At 36.2% G+C, this 16,865-nt stretch overlaps 1 protein-coding gene across 6 annotated transcripts in view; it reads right to left on the reverse strand.

Annotated features, from left to right (window-relative positions):
- The window catches only part of GOLGB1 (golgin B1), a 93,984-nt gene that overhangs the window by 12,631 nt on the left and 64,488 nt on the right, over positions 1–16,865 (reverse strand). For all 6 annotated transcript variants that reach the window (XM_077767590.1, XM_077767589.1, XM_077767587.1 and 3 more), the window contains one exon: positions 3,709–3,887. In XM_077767590.1, coding sequence (XP_077623716.1) covers positions 3,709–3,887 — 179 coding nt within the window. The remainder of the gene's footprint in view (positions 1–3,708; positions 3,888–16,865) is intronic.

Below are 16,865 nucleotides of genomic sequence, written 5' to 3' on the forward strand. Positions count from 1 at the left end.
GTCGTACCATAAAACACTATTATTCATCTTTAAAAGTAAAGAGCTTGGGTTTCTAGATACAGATAAGATGGAATGGATGCAGATCTCCTTATTTCCCCCACTAAGTATAGATAAAAACCCTGCGAATTATGTATAAAAACAAACACAAGAAGGCCCAGAAACATGGAGAGAAGGAGCTGGACCAACTAGGGACCCTAAGACATAAGAAATGACATGGAAGTGAATTTGGTGGTTTTTCTCCTTGAATTTTATACACCCCAAACTGGGTGAAGAAGGAGCCAACAATCTGGAAACACCAGTAAGAATCAAATAAAGTTTGCTCCCTCATGCCAAAAGACCAGGAATGGGCAGCCTAGTGAGGCAAATATTAAAGACAATAATCACTCTATTTTAGGTGAACATCATGGAAAAACCACAGCAGTCTCCCTCCACCCCAAATCTACAAAAACCAGACTTACATCTTTGCCTGGAGATAAGTAGGTGTAATTCACTCTCCTTGCTGGGTGGTGTCAGAAAAGGCTCAAGTACCCTGGACTGTCACCACCACTCAGTGAAAAAGAGGCGATTCTGACTGCCCCCACCCACACCCCACTATAGTGTCAATGTAGACAACACGTGGGGTTTGGACATCTACGTCGACCCATAACAAGGTAACAAAGCAGAGGTAGCATCAGAGACAGGTTCCCTGTCTCAGTACAGGTAGTATCAGAAGGGGCCAACAGAAAGTTTGGATCAGGGGTAACAAGAGGAATAGATGTCTACCTATTCAACCACCTTCCTGCAATGTCAGTAGGGACTGAGTGGGGAACCTGGATTTCCCCCCACTGTCCAGTGGTAATGAAATGCCTCTTTCTACAACCACCACCTCCAGTGGTATCAATGGAGTCCATGTATGGAGCTTGGACTTCTATTCTCACCTAACAGTAATGAGGCACTACTCCTCACCAAGTGCAGTGTCAATGGAGTACAAGTGGGGAATCTAGGCAGCTGTCTCTTGCTGGCAGTAGCAAGGCACCTCCTCTCCTGGGGTATCAATGAAGGTTGAGTAGGGAGCCTATTGGACTGTACCCTCCATCGAGCAGTAAAGTATCAGTGGAAGCCTACTAAAGCAGGGAATTTAAATAAGATTGAGAGTCTTATAATCTCTAAAATATTCAGGATACAACTGAAAATCATGCATCATACTAAGAACCAGGGAAGTTATGACTTGACTGAGAAAAGAAAATGAACAGATTACAACACTGAAATGACACAGATGTTGAATTATATGTACAGAATTATATAAGGATTTTTAAAAAGCCACCACAAAAATGCTTGGACAAGCAATTACTAACACACTGGAAACAAATGAAAATACAGAATACTTCATATTTCTCCAAAGAAAATATTCAGATGGGCAACAGACACATGAAAAGATGCTCAGCATCAGAGCAGAGAGAGAGACAAATCAGAACCACAATAAGGTATCACTTCACAGCGGTCAGAATGGCTATTATCATAAAGACAAAAAATAGTTAAGTACTGGTGAGGATGTAGAGAAAAAGGAAACTTCATGTACTGTTACTGGGAATGTAAACCGGTACAGCCACTATGCAAAACATTATGAAGGTTCCTCAAAAAGTTAAAAATAGAGTACCATACAACCCAGGAAGTATACTTCTGGGTATTTTCCAAAAGAAAACAAAAACTCTAATTCAAAAAGATATATGCATTCTTAGGTTTACTATAGCTTTATTTACAACTGTCAAGATATAGAAGCAACTCAAGTATCCACTGACAGATGAATGGGTAAGAAGATCTGGTGTGTACACACACACACACACACACACACACACACACACACACAGGAATATTACTAAACTAAAAAGAGAAGGAAATTTTGTCATTCACAACAACATGGATGGACCTAGAAGGTCCATTCTTACTGCTAAATGAAGTAAGTCAGATAGAAAATGAGACAAATACCACCTCATTTCACTTATATGTGAAAGCTGAAAAACAACATTCAAAGAAATGGACTAATAAATACAGAGAACAAACTAGTGATTGCCAGAGGGTAGTGCGTAGAAGAGGGATGGGCAAAATAGGTGAGTAGATTAAGAGGCAGAAACCACCAGTTATAAAACAGATAAATCACAGGAATGAAAAGTTCAGCATAGGAAATATCCTCAATATTATTGTAATAACTTTGAATCGTGACAGATGGTAACTACACTTATCACAGTGAGCAGTGCACAATGTATATAATTGTTGAATCACTATGTTGTACAGCTGAAACTAATGTAACATTGAATGTCAATTATACTTCAGTTAAAAAAAGAGAAACCTCAGCAAAGCAACAGAAAATACTAAGAAGACTGAATGGAAATCTTAGAACTGAAAAATATAATATTCTGAAATAAAAAGGTAATAACTCAATGGGCTCAATAGCAGAATGGAAGTGATGAAGAAAAAAATCATAGAATCAGTGAGTATGAAGCTAGAACAACAGAAACTATTGAATCTGCAAATAGAGAAAAATAATCATTAAATTGAATTTCATCAAAATTAAAAAGACACTGAGAAGAATGAGAAGATAAGCTGCAGACTAGGAGAAAATATTTGCAAGCCACATATCTGATAAGGAACTTATACCCAGAACATAGAAAGAATGCTCAAAACTCAACAGTAAAACATTAACAACCCAAATAAAAAATGGACAAAACACATGAAAAATTTCATCAAAAAGGACATACGCATGTCAAATAAACAACGAAAAATGTTCAATATTATTAGCCATTATGCAAATTAAAACCACACTGTGATGGCATGGCATAACCTATTAAAAAACTATGATTCAATTATGATATCAAATGCTGACAAGAATATAGCATTCGACATTGAAACTAGATCATTCATCTACTGCTGGTAGGAATATGAAATAGTACAGTCATTCTGGAATATAGTTTTATAATTTCTTAAAAAAATAAAAAGACACCATACAACCTAGCATTTGTACTCCTGGACAAATATCTCAGAGAAATGAAAACTTATTTTCCACATAAAAACCTATGCATAAATGTTTATAGCAGCTTTATTAATAACACCTAAAAATGAGAAGCAACACTCATGTGTGAATGGTTAAAGCAGTATATTCATACCATGGGATACTATTCATCAAGAAAAAGAATGAAATATTGATACACAATGTTGATGGACCTCAAGGACACTTATGATATGTGCATAAAGCTAATTTCAAAAGGTTACATAAAACAATGTATGTTAACTAACTGGAATTTTAATAAAAAACTTTTAAAAAATTCTCAAAATGGCAAATGATAGAGGTGGAGAACAGATTAGTGGTTGCCAGAGTCAGAGATGTTGGCATGGTAGTGCGAGGAAGACTGTGACTATTTGTGGTGATGATTGTATTTATTTACACATATGGTGAAGTTGCACAGAACTACACACACACACAACACACAAACATATGTGAGTGAAAGTGATGAAATCTGAAAAAGGTCTCTGAATCACACCATGTCATTTCCTGATTTGGGTATACTACAGTAATATAAGATTACCATTAGAGGAAATTGGGTGAAAAGTACACAGGAAGTCTCTCTGTCTTATTTTTGTAACTTATTATAAAACTGTATTTTATAATAAAAAGTTTTAAAAAAAACCCAGAAAACTAAAAGTAAAAGAATCAGAAAGCAGGGATTATCATACCTGAGCTGATGCAGCTCATGCTGCCAGGAGAGATTTTCCTGCCTTAGCTCTTCTTGTATAATCTGAAAATTTTTTGTCTTATCTTGATACTCCTGAAGTTGAGCCTTCAGTGGACGTAACTCAGTGATTTCCTGGTTAATCTGTAAGTATTGCTGCTGCAGATTCTTCAATTCCTTCAGCTTTAACCAAAGGGAAAGTAACAGGGTGATTTATTACATCTCGTTTACCCAGCTGTAAGTCATCAACAACTCCCTGCTAAGTCAGACACCACAACAGACTATTAGCACCTAACAGGTCCACTGACATATATTTGCAACATGAATCTCTACAATGGTGAAATATAGGCAGCGAGGCTGGTGGGAACCACCCCACAGAGCTGCCATCAAGGCTATAGGGCCTGACCATTCCTGCAACTTGTACCCCTGGCTCTTGCTCCTGAGATCCCAAGTGAGTCTAGATCTACAAATTGGACATAGGACAGACCTAAGGACCTACAGTTTCTTTGTGTGGGTGTTAACTCCCCAGAACAAGAAATACAAAGATGAACTGACTTTCTATTTAGCCCTGTGCCCTGCTTAGGCTTTTAAACTTTCTTACATGGATATCAACGTTAACTCTAGCTTAGCTAATGTTGGCTATAAAAAGAAGGCAGTGATGCCCAGGCCCAGTGATTAAGAGTACTTAGGCTTTGGGAGTCCAACATCCTGCCCACATACATTGTGTGACCCGATGCACATTCCTCACATCCTCTAAGCCTTAATTTCCCTTACCTATAAAATTTCTCTCACCTCCTTTATGGTACTTCTCATTGGATTATGGGAATTAACTGACAAAATTAATGGTGGTGGTGGTGATGGTTATGGTGATGGTGCTGGTAATGATGATGATAATAAAATGCTGATAGACTTGTCTTTAATTAACAAAACTCTCTATCTACATTCCAGCTATATCTTCAAACTCTTTATCACCAGTACTTTTTAAAAAGCTTGGTAGTAAGAAATAATGTTAGGACATCTGGGCTAAAAGGGTGCCTTGAACCATGTCTCTTTCACCCACTCTTGGAAACATCATTAAAGCTATAATAAAGGTATCATTTTTTAAGCATAAAACACAAGAACAGGAAGAACAAGAGAGGAGTCAGCAACAACAAAATTAATTTTGGAAGCTGAAAAGCAGATGCATAAGTGGTAACTGACTTAATAGATCTGGGAAAGCCAAATCTTAAGCTGGCAGTAAGGAAAGCCAAGAACCAGTGGAACTTACTCTGTAAAATCTTCAAAAGGCTCAGGAATTAACAGCACCAGGTACCTCTGGAAAAGACAGTGATGGGGGTAGGGAGAAGGTGGTAGCTGAAATAAGGAGAATTAGATGAAAGCTGCTTAAAAAACAATTACATCCCTAAATACTCTTCTCAGTTCCATACCTTTTGTTAACTCTAACAGACAACTAGAGTGTTATTCTTCGGAGAAGGTAAAAGAAGTGTCTCTGGGCCGTCAAATACCAGGCACAACTGAAGGTAAAGGTACTACTCTGAAACAAGGGTGATCGAGTCAATGTACACCTTCTGAATGCTTAAAGTCTTTCCCCTACTCAGCTTGGACAGGGCTGGCACCCAGGCCTTTACCATCCATGCAAGAAATGAGAAATCTTCTCTAGAAAATCTGACCAGCCAAAGAGGAACTAATGATATCAACATGGGGACTACCCACAAAAAGTTCAGGAGGATCACCCTGCAATCACCAACCTCACAGTTGGTAAGCCCCATCCATAAGCTTTTTAGACCTTACCCTTAAACATGAAGAGTAAATCAAGATTAATCCTCATCTGAAGAATGCTATTATGAAGTCTGGGATGAAAAAAACTAGAAGAGAAGTAATTCAGAAGAGATTAGCAGGAGGAAGAATATGATATACTTGAAGATTTAAGAGAGAATATTGAAAATTAGAAACATTAGAGCAGAAATAAAAAAATAAAGAAAAATTCATTATAAGAAAACATCAAAGAACAAAATTGCCACCACTGTTCTTGGAGAAATAAGATAAGAACATATATCCATGTGACAAGAAAAAGAAAAATTAGAAATTAGGAACATGATTGTAAATAACAAAACCTCAATATAGAGTTCTAAAGATAAAAGTGAGAAAGTCTTCCCAAAGTATAGCAAAAAGAATAGAAAAGAAAATTATAGAACCAATCCAGAAGGTCCTAAATCTAAATAACAGTCTTTTCAGAAAAAAGACAACAGAGAAAAAGGATGGGGAAAATGGCAAAACAGAATTCAAAAGAATCTCCCAAAATTGTGGAGTCTGAGTTCTTAGATTCAAAGGACTAGAGAGAATGATGAATAAAAATAGACCCACATCAAAGTACATTATCATGAAATTTCAGAATACATAGGACTAAAAAATTCTGCACATTTCCAGAAAGAAATGAAAGAGACAGAGACAGACAAAAACAAAAAGAGATAAAGAAACAGATTATAAAGGATCAGCAATCAGCATTAGACTCCTGAACCATAATGTAAGATAAAAAGGTAAGATAAAAGGTAATAGACCGATGTCTTCACAATTTTGAAGGGGAATTATTTTCAGCCTAGAATTCCTTAGCCAGCCAAACAATCAAGTATGAGAGATAAAAAGACATTTTCAATAAATTTACCACCCCTGTATCTTTTCATAAGGAGCTACTAAATGATTTCTTCCAACAAAATGAAGACACAAAACCAAGACGAGGAAGACCTGGAATACAAGAAAAAAGAATAGAGGAGAGAGGTGGGGGGAGATATCCTAGGATGAAAACCAGGAGTGCGGGACAACTGGTTCATGTAAGAGCGAGAAAAAAACCTCCAGAATTTTCTTTATACATGCAAAATTGATAGAAATAAACATCTTAAAAGGAAATGTGGTTAAATGGCAGTAAACCTGGAGTTAAATTACATTGATAAATACAAAGAAAACTAGTAACAACAACAAAAATACAGCTATTAACTGTATTGGGGAAAAATGATGCTAAGGAAAATAAAAGTAACATGTCTCAGCTCTTGTTTGTAGTCATAAAAATGTAAACACTGAATAATGAATTAACCAAAATGTAAATTACATTAGTAGAATAGAAATGGGGCTGTATATTGAAAATATGCTCATGTAACGTGGAAGCAGAGACGAAAGTGAACTAAATAAACCCTGTTAGCATAAAAGACAGCCAAAAGCTAATACAAAGAATGAAAACTCAAGATGCATTACAAGTATGATATTTAGATACCGAGAAAACACCAAAATAATAAGAGTTAAAAGCAAATTGTCTTGCGAGGAGGAGAATCAGAGTTAGAGGTACTGTTTTTCTAATCAAACATGCAGAATTTAGTGACATATGTTTGCATATAACTTTATTTTTTAAACAAAAAAAGAGAAAATAAAAGCATTTTGTTTTGTTTTAAAACAAAAACTATGCACTAAATGTAATCTTTATTCACTCCTCTAATCCAGATACTCTAAATGTTAATCTTGGAATAGACTAGATCATCAGAAAGCTGTGTGTCTGGGACTGCAATTTAACTATTTGTAGAAGTACTTTTAGGAAATTATGCAAAATTCTTTTGCTACGCAGTTACAGCAAGGAACAGCTAAATTAAACCTATAAAATAACTATTATGTTTACTGTAGGGAAGTAAACGTTGTTTCATAAATTCATACGGTCCTCTCTATGGAAACACAGAAAAAACTTCTTGCTGGTATCAATACTTAAAACTATTCTTATACTGAACAAAGTAGCTTCTCTTTCTTCCTTTTCCCTAAAACACAAATATTGTGATTCATGTATATGGATTTTTAATTCCCTATTTCTGATGGCTGCCAGAAAGTGGGGAAAAAATTTGATGACCCATCTTTCTAAAAAGATATTGTGACATCTCCTTGGGATACTAAATTTACTTCTGGTTTAATCTTTCTCTCTCTTATCCTCATTTTCTCTTCCTTCCCAGTTACTTGCATTATATTATCGTGGAAAACTACTCATATCTTTATATGCTACTTCAAGTCATTTTTAGAATGAAATGAGTATAGGGGACTTCCAGAAAAGATGGCAGAGTCAGAGGATCCTAAAGTCACCTTGTTCCATGGATACAACTAGATAACAACCAAATCAGTGTAAATAACACATAAAATGACCCAAAGACTGGCAGAACAGATTCCACAGGTAAACATAGAGAAGAGACCATATCAAAAATTGGTAGGAAGGGTGGAAACACAGTCAAGAGCCAAGCTGATTCAGGAGACTGTCCATGGGAAGGAAGGACACCACAAGCACAGAGAAGGGAGAAGAGCAGACCCCATACCACACCCCAGTCACAGAGACCTGCACTAGGAAGACAAAGCCCCATAACATTGGCTTTGAGAACCAAAGGGGGCTAATAGCTAGAGTTTTTACAATCAGTGGGGCTTACCACCTAGAACTTTAAAGATGAACAGCTTGGCTCTGGGAGAGTGGGAGGGCAAGAGGAAATTAAGTCCCTGCCAATAAAGAGCACAACAAACAGCCCTGCTGAGATACATCATAAAAGCAGCAGTTTTAAAAATGCCTGGGGTATACAGGAAGGAGATTTATTTATTAATCTCAGAGTGTACTGGAGGGCCAGGGATCTTTGGGAAACTTCTCTAAGAACAAAAGGGCTGGTGGGTGCCATTCCCTCCCACCCCCAACCCCTCCCAGCCTACATATGCAGATGCCTGGAGGAACCAGTGCAGCACAAACACTCTCCACTTGGATTGGTAACACTGTGCCTCACCCCTGGGTTCTTCTGTAGACTCACCCCCAGCAACCTGGTCTCAGCAGGAGTATATCCAAAGTGGCGCCACAGGCGTGGCATTCTGCAAACAATCCCAACAGGGGCCAATACCACTCCAAAGTGACTCCTGTCCAAAGGAGAGGGCAAGATAACCACACACATCAATTTGCAGCCTTAGCAATGGCTGGGAGCAGACATCTGGTCTGACCGCAAGCCCCATCCACTAACAAAAACCTCCCAGGGAATAACAAAGGGAGAGCACTCTGCAATTCAGTGTAATCACAGCTCTGGCAAACATCTGATCTGACCCAACTCAAGTCCAAGACGGCCCCAAACCAGTCCATTAACAACACAGGACAAAACTCTGCCCACAACAGAGTTTTCAATCAGATGACTTCACTGATGGCAAACTCAGCTTAGCCACAACATGAGGGTGCACACAACACACATACAAGACACCTTGAAATGCCAGGTTCTGGTAAATAAGGGACATTGTACTACAGAGCACCATAGGATCTCTTCTTTATAAGGCCACTACTTGCAACAGCTGACTTGATATTGCTGACTTTCCTAACACATAGATACAGACATGGAGAATAAGGCAAATTGAGGAGTCAGAGGAATATGCCCCAAATGAAAGAACAGGAAATGAAATGGAAATAAGCAGTATGCCAGATAGAGAATTTAAACTAAGGGTCATAAAGATACTCACTGAACTTGAGAAGAGTGGAGTATCTCAGTGAGACTCTCGACAAAATACCAGAAAACATAAAAAAAGAACCAATCAGAGGAAGAACTCAATAACTGAAATTAAAAATGTACTAGAGAGAATAAATAGTAAAATAGAGAAAAGAGAAGTACAGACCAGTAACCTGGAGGACAGAGTAATGGAAAACAGTCAAGCTAAACAAGAGAAAGAAAAAAGAAAAAAGAATGAGAATAAATTAAGGGAATTCAGTGATATGTTCAAGTATAACAATGTTTACATTATATAGATTCCAGAAGACGAAGGAGAGAAAGGGGGCAGAAAATTTATATGAAGATATAATAGCTAAAAATTTCCCTTATCGGGGGAAGACATATAAATCCAGATGCAGAAGGCACAGAAAGCCCCCAAAAAAATGAACCCACACAGGTCCACACCAATATATAGTAGTTTATATATATATAAACTAGTAGTTTATATATAGTTTAATACACAGTAATTAAATGGCAAAACATAATGATAAAGAGAGAATTTTAAAAGCAGCAAGAGAAAAGAAAACAATACATACAACAGAAAGTCCATAAAACTATAAGCTAATTTTTTGGCAGAAACTTTGCAGGACACAAGGGAGTGGCACGATATATTAAAAGTGGTGAAAGCAAAAAACCTGCAATCAACAATGCTCTATCCAGCAAGGCTATATCAATCATACAGAATAGAAGGAGAGATAAAGAGTTTCCAGGACAAATGAAATTTAAAGGAATATATCACCACCAAAACAGCCTTACAAGAAATGTTAAAGGGGACTCTTCAAATGGAAAGGAAGGATCATAAGCAGGGGTAATAAAAGTAGGAAGCACAAAAGCAGTAAAATCAAGTACATGTATAACAACCAAAGGTTTCACAAAATACAAATATGTAAAGAATGACACTATATATCTAAAATGTGGAGGGGAGAGAAATAGATTTTGGTGCTTTTAGAATGAGTTCAAACTTACGTGATCTTAGCTTAATACAGACTGTTATATGCACAAGATGTTATATAAAAACCTAATGGTAACCACAAATCAAGAAACCGATAACAGGGGTGCCTGGATGGCTTAGCTGGTTGAGTGTCCGACTTCGGCTCAGGTCATGATCTCATGGTTCATGGGTTCGAGCCCCGCGTCAGACTCTGTGTTGACAGCTAGCTCAGAGCTTGGACCCTGTTTCAGATTCTGGGTCTCCCTCTCTCTCTGACCCTCCCCTGTTCACACTGTCTCTCTCTCTCTCTCAGAAATAAATAAAAAACATTAAAAAAAAAAAGAAACCAATAATAGATATGCAAAAAATTTAAAAAAAGGAATCCAAGTATATCAATAAAGACAAGCCATGAGAGAAGAGAGCAAGAGAAGAAAGGAACAGAGAAGATCTACAAAAACAACTGGAAAACAAGTAACAAACTTGCAAGTAGTATATTATCAACAACTACCTTGAATGTAAATGAGCTAAACTCTCCGATCAAAAAACATGCAGTGACAGATGGATAAAAAAGCAAGATCCATCTAGATGGATGCTGTCTACAAGAGACTCATTTCAGACCTAAAGATACCTGCAGATTGAAATTGAGGGAGATGGAGAAACATGTATCATGCAAATGGACTTCAAGGGAAAGCCAGGGTAGCAATACTTACATTGGACAGATTTTAAAATAAAGACAGTAACAAAAGACAAAGACGGACACTACATAATCATAAAGGTAATAATCCAACAAGATATAACAATTGTAAATACTTATGCACTCACCATGGAAACACCAAACAAAGCAGCTCACAACAAACATAAAGGAAGTAATCAATAGTAATATAATATTAGTAGGAAACTTTAACACTCCAGTGAAATCAGATAGACCATCCAAACAGAAAATCAACAAGAAAACAGTAGCTTTGAATGACATGCTGGACCAGATGGATCTAACAGATATATTCAGAACATTCCATCCTAAAACAGCAGAACATACATTCTTTTCAAGTGCACATAAAACATTCTCCAGAATAGATCATGTTAGGCCACAAACAAGTCTGAACAAATTCAAAATGAGTGAAGTTGTATTATGCATTTTTTTCTAACAATGCTACATAAAAACTAGAAATCAACCCCAAGAAAATCTGTAAAGAACACAAAGACATGAAGACTATATTACATGCTACTAATGAATAAGTCAACCAAGAAATCAAAGAGGAAATTTAAAAATACATGAAGACAGATGAAAATGAAAATACAATGATTCAAAATCTTTGGGGTGCAGCAAAAGTGGTTCTAAGAGGGAAGTTTATGGTAAAACAGGTCTACCTCAAGAAGCAAGAAAAATCTCAAATAAACAATCTAACCTTACATCTAGAGGAGCTAAAAAAATAATAACAAACAAAACCTAAAACCAGCAGAAGGAAGGAAATAATAAAGATTACAGCAGAAATAAATAGAAACTAAAAATATAGTAGGAAAGATCAATGAAACCAGGATTTAGTTATTGGAAAAGATCAACAAAATTGCTAAAATGTTGGTGAGACTCGCAAATAAATAAGTAAATAAATAAATAAATAAATACAAATAAAAAGAGACAGGGGGAAAACTCAAACAAAATCAGAAATGAAAGAAGAGAAATAAATGACAGCACAGAAACACAAAAGATTATAAGAGAATATTATGAAAAATTATATGTCAACAAATCGGACAACCTAGAAAAAAATGGATAAATTCCAACAAACACATAACCTACCAAAATCGAATCAGGAAGAAATAGAAAATTCAAACAAACTGATAACAGCAAAGAAACGGAATCAGTAATCAACAAACTCCCAATAAACAGAAGACCAGGACCAGACAACTTCACAGGTGAATTTTACCAAACATTTAAAGAATAATTAACCCTGTTCTTAAACTATTCCAGAAAGTAGAAGAGGAAGGAAAGCTTTCAAATTCATTCTTTGAGGCTAGCATTACCCTGATTCTAAAACCTGATAAAGATGCCACTAAAACAGAGAACAAGACAACAACAGTGATGAATACAGATGCAAAATTCCTCAACAAAATATTAGCAAACTGAATCCAACAATCCATTTAAAAAATCATTCACCAGGGGCGCCTGGGTGGCTTAGTCGGTTAAGCGTCCGACTTTCGCTTAGGTCATGATCTCGCGGTTCGTGGGTTTGAGCCCCGCGTCGGGCTCTGTGCTGACAGCCAGCTCAGAGCCTGGAGCCTATTTCAGAGTCTGTGACTCCCTCTGTCTCTGACCCTCCCCTGCTCACGCCGTCTCTCTCTCTCTCCTAGAAATAAATAAAAATATTAAAAAAAAAAATCATTCACCATAATCCAGCAGAATTTACTCCTAGGATGCAGGGTAGTTCAATATTTGCAAATCAATCAATATGAGACATCACATCAATAAAAGAAAGGATAAGAACCATAAGATCTTTTCAATAGCTGAAGAAAAATTACTTGACAAGGTACCACATCCATTCATGACAAAAACCCTCAGCAAAGCACATTTAGAGGGAGCATACCTCAACATAATAAAAACATTAGATGAAAAACCCACAGCTAACATCATACTCAGTGGAGAAAAACACAGCTTTTCCCCTGAAGTCAGGAACAACATGAGGATTTCCTCTCTCACCATCACCACATTTATTGAGCATAGTTCTGGAAATTCTAGCCACAGAAATCAGATAAGAAAAAGAAATAAAAGGCATCCATATTGGTAAGAAAGAAGTAAAACTTTCACCATTTGCAGATGACATGATACTATATATAGAAAACCCTTAAGACTCCAAAAAAACCTACTAGAACTGATAAATGAATTCAGTAAGTCACAGGATGCAAAATTGATATACAGAAATCTGTTGCAATTCTATATACTTAATGGAGCAACAAAAAGAGAAGTTAATAAAACAGTCCCACCCACAATTGCAACCAATAATAATGAAAGACCTAGGAATAAAACTCACCAAAGGGGTGAAAGACCTGTACTCTGTAAACTATAAAAACACTGATTAAAGAGATTAAAGACGACATACACACAAAATGGAAAGATATTCCATGCTTATAGACTGGAAGAGCAAATATTGTTAAAATGTCTATATTATCTGAACCATCCTTAATCAAATGCAATCCCTGTCAAAATACCAACAGAATTTTTCACAAAACTAGAATAATCCTAAAATGTATGTGGAACCACTAAAAACCCTGAATAGCCAAAGCAATCTTGAAAAAGAACAAAATTGGAGGTATCATTATCCCAGATTTCAAAATATACTACAAAGCTGTAGTAATCAAAACAGTATGGTTCTGGCACAAAAACAGACACATAGATCATTGGAAAGAACACAGAGCCCAGAAACAAAGCCATGATTATATGGTCAATTAATCTACAACAAATAAGGCAAAAGACAATCTCTTCAAAAACTTGGTGCCGGGGACACTGGACAGCTACATGCAAAAGAATGAAACTGGACCACTTTCTTATACCATACACAAAAATAAATTCAAAATCAATTAAAGACCTAATTGTGAGACCTGAAACCATAAAAGTCCTAGAAGAGAGCATAGGAAGTAATTTTTTTGGCTCTAGCAACATTTTTTCTAGATATGTCTCCTGAAGCAAGGTAAACAAAAGCAAATATAAACTACTGGGGTTATATCAAAATAAAAAGCTTCTAGAGAGCAAAGGAAAAAAAACCAACAAAAAAGACAAGCTGTTAAATGGGAGAAAGTATTTGTAAATGATATATCCACTAAAGGGTTAGTATCCAAAATATATAAAGAACTTATAAAACAACACCAAAAAACCCAAATAATCCAATTTTTAAAAGGGCAGAAGATATGAACAGATATTTTTCCGAAAAAGACATGCATATGGCCAACAGATATATGAAAAGATGCTCAACATCACTAATTATCAAAGAAATACAAATCAAAACTACAATCAGATACTTGTCAGAATGGCTTAAATGAAAAACACAAGAAACAACAAGTGTTGGTGAGGATATGGAGAAAAAGGAACCTTAACACACTGTAGGTAAGTATGCAAACTGGTGGCATCTACTGTGGAAAACAGTATGGAATTTCCTCAAAAAATTAAGAATAGAATTACCATGTGATCTAGTAATTCTGCTACTGGATATTTACCCAAAGAATGCAAAAATACTAATTCAAAAAGATATATGAATCCTTATGTTTATAGGAGCAATATTTACAATAGCTAAAATAAGGAAACAGTCCAAGTGGTCAATATATCAATAATTTGCAACCCATTTACAACATGGTCTAGAGTGTATAATGCTAAATGAAATCAATCAGTCAGAGAAAGAAAGACAAATACCGTATGATTTTAGTCATATATGGAATTTAGGAAACAAAAGAGATAGGCAAAGGAAAGAAGAGGCAAAAAAGCAGACTCTGTAGAGAACAAACTGATGGTTACCAGAGGGGAGGTAAAATAGGTGAAGGGGATTAAGAGACCACTCATCCTGATGAGCACTGAGCAATGTATAAAATTGCTGAATCACTATATTGTATACCTAAAACTAACGGACATTAATTACATTGGAATCTGAAAACAATTAAACCAAAAGAATGAAATGAGTATAGATAAATAAAGGCAACTCTGGAGATTTACTCTCTACCCTTTAGGTAAAAATTGTCTAAGTACTTATTTGATTATGGGAAAGTCCAAAGGAAGTTCAGACAGATATGAAAACTCTGGGATGCTTTCACAGTTGTTTGTGACATTGTAGTAGAATCCCCAGGGCTAATTCTCTGCCACTTGGACCCTCAGACTTCCCCTTGAATAACTAAGTAAAGAAGAGAACCAAAGTAAGTTAAATCCCTCTCAGATCTAAGCCATTTCTGGAGCGGTCCTGAGGGAAAAGGAGTATGGTATAGACAGAGGTGATAAACTGGTAACCTAGGCTATGTTTAAACTGATAGTGGTTGACTTAAGATAGCTCCCACAACTATCGTACATGCAGCCAGTGACTGAGAGACTAAACACTTTAATGCCCATGGCACAGACTGAGAACAAGATATGTGGAAAAAAGAGTCAATGGACAGTTAATGATACATTCAGGAAGTATGCAGAAGTGCCTCAGCAGACTGCAGCAGGCCTCATTTGTAGTATCACCCAGTCAGACTGTCAGGCCTTCATGTGATTTATAACTCTGCCTAGGCTTAGGATTCATTCATGGCAGACGTAAAAGCCTCAGTCTCAAATGTTTCCATAATTCCTCTACATGACAGTTTTACATAATGGAAAAAATAGTGGTTTTGGTAAAAACCACAAAAGTAGAGAATGCCCCCCCAATTATGTTATCTACCATATAGTTAATTACCCCATGCTAAAAATCATAGGAAATACATACAAGTATAAGACATGACACTTACCAGGAGTTTGGAATCTAATCAGGGAAATATTAAGTGCATAGAAATTAAACACACAGACACATACACATATATACATCAAGACAATATGGGACAAATCAAAGTACTAGAGAAGTACAAACAGAAGGTAATAGACGATCAAGTGATCTGAAAATGTAACCAGAGAATTTGAGCTCCAGGGTGGTGATGTTTAAATAGTGGGAAATATTTGCCTAAAAAATGAAAACTGAGAGAACATTTTGGTTGAGGGGATGGTGATGTGTTAGTATAAGATAAGGAGGAGCTCAGTGTAGCTACAATGAAGAAAGCAGTGGAGTAGTAACAAGGAAGGCTGGAAAGAAGGACCTGAATAAGATATAGGGTGTCAAATCTTGGACTAAGAGGTTTGAATCCTAAGCCTATTCTAGAGTAATACAACTTTTAAAGATTTTTGAGCAGCACAGTAATAAGAAAGGAGAGCTGCAGATTTATTCAGTGATGGTATATAAAATATACTGGAGAGGTGACAAACTAGAAGCAGTATCACAACAGTGAAGTGTACAGTGTTAAGAACTTATTTTAAGATGTTGATGATGGAAAGGAAAGCAAGATATTTGAGGCCCACTGTAAATATAGTGACACACCTTGATGATTAAATGAAATAAAATCATGGATAACTATGAGCCTTAGGGAACAGAAGAACACTACTATGAGTTATAGAAATGTAGAAATTAAAAAATGCTGACCTGGCTTATAAATATCCAGCAGACAAAAATGTGGAATGGGGATTGGAAGATGGAAAGCATTGTGATAGCAAATTTAGTCCCCAGTGTTTACAATAGATAAGAAAAGTAGAGCAATTCATTAAATGAAACCTTGTCAATTAAGAATCTAACATAATAGCTTCCAGGAAAAAGATTTTGACTTCAAAGGTAATCAAGTCCTGGGTGCTATAAACTACAGCTTTGAAGTATATACTGTCCTGATGAAAATCTTCCACATGTGCATTCTGAAAGCAATGAGAAAAGTTTAATCTCCTAGGACAAAGTCCACTGAACTGAAACTATTTTTAAAATATTAACAAATATGTATACATTGTATTGCTGTCAAAACAATAGCTGAAAAGAGGGGCTTTGTTCAGATTACAAAAGTGAAAAAATTATCTATAAATGTTGGATATTAAGTGTAATATGAATGAACACATTATCAACAAAGAAAAAGAAAAAATAGAACAAGACTTTACAGGTAGGGGAAATAATCTTTTTACTCAGG

The sequence above is a fragment of the Crocuta crocuta genome, unplaced genomic scaffold, assembly GCF_008692635.1.
Source record: "Crocuta crocuta isolate KB4526 unplaced genomic scaffold, BGI_CrCroc_1.0 scaffold45, whole genome shotgun sequence".
Taxonomy (NCBI): Eukaryota; Metazoa; Chordata; class Mammalia; order Carnivora; family Hyaenidae; genus Crocuta; species Crocuta crocuta.